Source organism: Megalobrama amblycephala, linkage group LG1, assembly GCF_018812025.1.
Source record: "Megalobrama amblycephala isolate DHTTF-2021 linkage group LG1, ASM1881202v1, whole genome shotgun sequence".
Classification (NCBI taxonomy): Eukaryota; Metazoa; Chordata; class Actinopteri; order Cypriniformes; family Xenocyprididae; genus Megalobrama; species Megalobrama amblycephala.
This window is the reverse complement of record NC_063044.1, coordinates 30480680-30486410: the sequence shown is the minus strand read 5'-3', so window position 1 is coordinate 30486410 and position 5731 is coordinate 30480680. Positions and strand designations below refer to the sequence as shown.

At 33.5% G+C, this 5731-nt stretch overlaps 1 protein-coding gene across 1 annotated transcript; it reads right to left on the bottom strand.

Annotated features, from left to right (window-relative positions):
• Positions 1 to 796: 796 nt before the first annotated feature.
• LOC125267440 (microfibril-associated glycoprotein 4-like) lies at positions 797 to 4358 on the bottom strand. The gene is made up of 5 exons (XM_048189089.1): positions 4202 to 4358; positions 3920 to 4129; positions 3476 to 3572; positions 2808 to 2975; positions 797 to 1306 (listed from the first exon to the last, which is right to left on the bottom strand). Exons 1-5 carry the CDS (start codon positions 4205 to 4207, stop codon positions 1047 to 1049), a joined length of 741 nt encoding a protein of 246 aa, XP_048045046.1. The 5' UTR covers positions 4208 to 4358; the 3' UTR covers positions 797 to 1046.
• Between the last annotated feature and the right edge of the window lie 1373 nt (positions 4359 to 5731).

Below are 5731 nucleotides of genomic sequence, written 5' to 3'. Positions count from 1 at the left end.
TTGACTTGACTTGATTTGTTTGTGAAGGTGTGTATAGTTTTTTATAGGCCTATATAACATATAATAATATAATATCATTTGACAGTGGTAGTGAGTAGCCATGTATGGTTTTACTTGTGGTTACCCAGTCTCACTGTCAGAATAATTTAATTTAAGCCTAAAATAATTATTACCAATAAGACCAGGCATTGCTGGACCACCGCGGCCATGTCACCGGCTCGTCTCCACAGCGAAAACCTGAATGTGCTTGCATCTGATCCTGCATTTATACCTGTGCAACTTGGTGCAAGATGCAAATAAAAAATTCATGCCAATGTGCATTGACTCATTAAGTTTACATTTGAAGGTGATTGGGCTCTCAGGCGAGATCCCCGATTTGTAAGTCAGGGAACGAGGGTTACATATATAACCGAAATGTTATCTTTGCTTTTCAAAATATCTTGATTTAAATTTTAGACAATTTTACTGGAAAACAAGACAAAAATACTGAGGAAGAACAGCACTTTTGCAGTAGACGTTATTTATATTGTAAAATGAACATAATGGAGAGCTGCATGAAGTTGCATTTTTAAACTGTTGTTAATACAACTCATTTTCTGCTCCATTAAATAGAGAACACACTGACATATTGTGTTCTCTTCAATTTGGTTTCATTTAATTGGTCTTAAACAGGTCTTAAATTGATCTTCATAAAACCTGCACAAACCCCATAAACCAGACTTTTCTCATGTGAAGCCCATATGAGTATTGTCTATTTAGTTGGTTAATACTTAAAACAAACAACAAAAAACACAGCTTTAAACATAAACTTTTATTGCTTCAAAATCAAAGCATGTAGAAAAGCTTGAAGTCATGAGCCCAATTTCATCACATTTTTATTTAAAAGGACAATGGTGTCAAATTATTATTATTTTATGTGCAATTTTCCCTCACTGAAAGCTGATGGGACATGCTGGTCACCATATTTTAAGAAAGATCCACATGAATGCATAATAGTTGTGGATATATGTGCACAAGCTGCAGGCGAAGCATTTGTAACCCCTGGTCTACATCACACGTGTGATCTTCATGGTGATGGTCTTCACAGATTTCCTATTGTTATTCAAGTAATACCAGTTGGTCGAAATAAACAAACTACCATCATCTTTCCCCCAGAAATACAGACCAGTGGGGTTTGTGTGATCACAATTGTTGTACCAAAACCCTCCCATAGAGTATGTTAAAGCACAGGAGCCATCTTTCCAATTGTCTTGGTCTTTGTCAAAGGTGGAGAACTTTATTCCATTGTGGTAAGTCAAAGAGTCACCTGCAGAAAGGAGAAACCTTCATTACTAAGACACTTTGATTTAGACAAATAAAATAAACAGATTTTTGTTGATGGCTCTTAACTAATTGTTAATTAATATGTAATTGTGGTTATGGGTTTTGAATTAATTTTGAATTAGTTAATAGTCATGTGCCTCAACAAGTAAAGTCATAACATGATACCTTTGTAAATCATTAGCTAATGATTAATTAAAGCAGACAACTGGAAGTTGAAATGCATGGCTTTGGCCGATTGTGGTAATTAACACGTTAATTTACATTATTAGTTAATATAATATGTTTTTAGGGAATTAATACATTATGACACATTTAACTAATAACAATTTAATGATTACTTAATATTAATCATATAGAATCTTCATTAGTTGCTGATGCAGTAATCATTAATAAATGGTTTAGTTCTTCATGAGTCATACATTAACTCATGATTATCTGTGCATTATAGTTAAGCATGAATTAATGCATATTAGCGCACCCGTATTGTAAAGTGTTACCTTAATTTCTATTCACGTTCTCGTTATGTAAACTTTTACCCACACTACCTCTGAATGTACGCATTTGTTTTTCAGGCGCTTCATTGGAATAAATCCTGAAAAAGGCACCAAGGGTGGACAAGTCTTATCAAAGTGGACAGGGAAGGTCGCCCACAAAAAGAAATCAGTCAACACTTGGGTTGCCAGTCTAGTTAGGAAGCTAATGGACTTTGAGTGGGACTTCATATAAGTGAACCCACTCATTCACACACCTTACACATACTCTTCAAAAAACAACAAAAACATGCTTTTAGTGTGTTAGTCACAATTTTTTCAGGTGTTCACTAATAATTCAGTAATTCTTATTCATACAGTAGTTCTCTGAGTCACTCATTTAGTTTTTTCTAATGTTATATAAATGTTTTGTTTATTCAGTGAAAGATTTTATTCTGAAGCTTAAGCCTTTTTTTCAAAGTTTTAATAAAGCACATTTTGAAGTTACGCTGCATTGTGTTAAATGTTTAATGTTTCAAATGATATATTTGTACATTGTATTAAAACATGGTTTTAAAGCAAGACTTCTAAGGGGTAATTCATAAAATCAAAGAAATATCTAGAAAAATAATTCCACCTTTTTTCTTAGCAGTCCATTTCTCAATATAATAACATATTTGTAGCTTACAGTTAAAAAGTGAAAATAAACATGAATTAACTGTTAATGCTTTTGACAGTAATTTACTGTTAATGTAGAAAATAACAGCTTTATGCTGTATTTACAAAAAATAAATTTCAACAACAGCAAGACACTGTTAATTTAACAGTAACTTGCTGGCAACCGTGCTGCCCGTTACTTACTGTTTCTTAATGGGACAATTTTTAACAGTGTAGTTTAAACATGGTTTAAAACATTCTCCTCCTCCTTCATTACAATAATCTAGTTTGTGTAGATTCATCATTTTAGTCACTCATTTGAAAACTGGAAAATTAAACATCTGTAGATTGTTTTACCTGCTCCTCCATTTACAAAGCCGCTGACATGCAGTTTGTACCCATCAGACTCGGCGTCCACAGAGAAGGACTCGTACACAGCGTAAGCCTTCTTCCCATTAAAGTCCTCCACATCTACTCTCAGTTTATACCGATTCCTGCGTGTCAGCAGGTGAATAAACTCTAAACCTGTTGAAAACATGAAATGAAACCAGTTTAGTAGATTAACTAATGCCCAAACACATCTGCATTTATACTATGGTCCAGATAAAGGGTACATTTACATGACAACAATGTGCTAAAAATGGAAACGTTTTTCCTTTGTGTTTTTCAATTACAGACGACAACGTTGTCAAAACAATCCCCGTTCACACTGATCCGCAGAAACGACTAAAGCCGCTTTTTTCTGCTGCCAGGCCAGTAGTTTGGTGATGTGACTTTGCACGACGTCACTGTTTTCATAAATTCACATTTTTGTAGTTTACATGGAGACAATAATGGTGTCATTTTCAAAAACTTGCATTTTCAGGCCCACAAAACACATAACAAAGTGGCCAGAGCACATCAAAAGTTTTCCATTTTTAGTTGAAATCAGTGTCATGTAAATAGCCCCTAAATGTCTAAGTTTTCCATGCGTATGATTGCTTTGTTTGCTTTTTTTTAGTCCAAAACATCACAAAAACACTCACCCAGCCAGTATTCTCCTTCTTTATTACCAAAACCCCGTTTATAACTGTCCCATGGCCTATAGAAATTCACCTCGCCGTCCATTCGCCTGACAATCACCTGAAACATTCATAAATCATTCATCGATTTCACACATCATATCTTTTATAAATTAAGATGTTCAGGGTGTGAAGCATTAAAAAAAAAGTTTTATTTTTTAATTTGACAAGCTTTCTTTAGCAACAAATGTACATTTCTGAGCCACTAGCGTCACCAAATGTGTCTTTTATGAAACTATTTCATACTCAGATACTGTATAAGTCAAATAAAAGAGCACAAATAAAAGCACTAGGTGACAATTTGGATAAGAGTATATGTTACTATAAAATATGCAAATGGTTTCATTCACGCTGCTAATGAAATAAGGTCTCGAGATAAAACACTCTTGCTCAGATTGACACTCTTACCGTCCAGTGGCCTTTGCTGTGATTTTCTCCGCTGGGGATCATGTCACAGTAGATCTGCACCGGTCCATCTATTGAGGAGACGGTGTACACGCCACTGCTGGTTTTCCCACTTGAATAAACATCAGAGCAGTCAGTGGCAAGAAAGCAATTAGAGTTGACCACTTCAGTCCCCATCAACACGGGAAACACCGCAGACAAACACAGCAACACCTGAGAGAGACACACAACTGATGTTTGATGTCTGACTAAATCTTACTTACATTCTTACAAACAAAAACTCACAATCATGTTTGAGAAGTTTCTTCAGAGGTTCAGCTCAGAGGATTAAGTGGGATTTGCTCCTGAAATACAGTTCAGACAAATGAAATCCTTATTGTTACGACATGAACGGAAGAAAGAAACTGTATCATATTTATATTTCATGAGACCTGCATAATTTTCAAAATGACCATAAATAAAACTCACCGTATCTGTGAATGTTCAGGGAATAGATGCATCTTTAAATATCTTTCTGATTGTCAGGCTCCTCCTCTGTATCAGGCATTTACAAAATAAAAAAATTAAAAAAGGAGGAGGGAAATTTTGACCATTTCATTTTGTTTTGCAACCTGCTTTATCATCTCTGGGGGAATCAAAAGAGAAATGTATTTCAAAACTTGTAACAGTTTCAACAACAAAAATTTCATCATCATTACAATGAAACTCTACTTTCCAAGCAGTTCTACTGATGGAGCTGCTGTCACTCAGTCATCATCTGATAAAGTAAAGAACAACAGGTAGAGTCAATGTGGGTCACTTTACGTGTTTTATTTGAAGAGAAATTAAATAACAAACGTCCCCTTCCATTTTTAATTTCCTTTAAACATTAGACCCCTACAGAGGCCTAAAAAGACTTGGTGATGGGGAAAAAATGTGAAATAGGAGAAAAATTAAATATTTTAATGGTTTAATGTTCACTCACAAATGTTTTGTGTCCCCCCAAGAAACTTTGCATTCATTCACATGTAGTTTATATACAGTGATTAAAAAACACTTTTAAATATTATTTTATTTATTTTATTTTTTTATATTGACAGCTGTTTGGGGGATTATTTTATGGTGCCAAATACAAAAAAAACTACAGCATTTGCATCATGTAATAAATATACACACTGAAGTTCTAGTACTGTATAAATAAATCATAAAGCAAGGCATTGGAGGGACACTGGATCCACAATTTCAACATTTCAAGACGTTAGAAGAATTTCAAAACATCTGTTTTGAAAAAGGCAATTCATTGTCAGAGTCGTTGTTCATCATGCCAGTGATCTAACGATGGTAAACCAATCTTGAAAATCACAGTGAGTCATGGTTCAGTTATCACAGAAGGAGAAATTGGTTCATTTTGGGGTTTTTGCAACCTGTTTAATGACTATAAAACTTTAGCAATTAACTGACAAAAGCAAATTCACTACTTTATTTTATAATATTTAATTTTTATTTAATAATAATAATAATAATAATAATATATATATATATATATATATATATATATATATATATATATATATATATATATATATATATATATATATATATATATATTATTACTAAAAAAAGTCATCTAAATCTGAAATCAGAAAATGTGCATCATTCTATTTACTGTCAGTCGATTTTGGAACCGTTATATAAATAAAATATAAACTTGTTAGCAGGGGTGTAAAATGATTTACTTGATTACTGTACTTAATCAAGACTTCTGGAATAATGTCTTTAGATGAGACCAAAGTGGAGATATTTGGTCGTGATGCACAGAAAACCAAACCCAGCATA

Excerpts from the sequence above, each read along its gene's own strand:
- LOC125267440 (XM_048189089.1), bottom strand. Across the intron at positions 3,573-3,919 it reads ACAGCAAAGGCCACTGGACG|GTGATTGTCAGGCGAATGGA; the intron begins GTAAGAGTGTCA and ends TGAATGTTTCAG. Across the intron at positions 2,976-3,475 it reads AGAAGGAGAATACTGGCTGG|GTTTAGAGTTTATTCACCTG; the intron begins GTGAGTGTTTTT and ends TGTTTTCAACAG.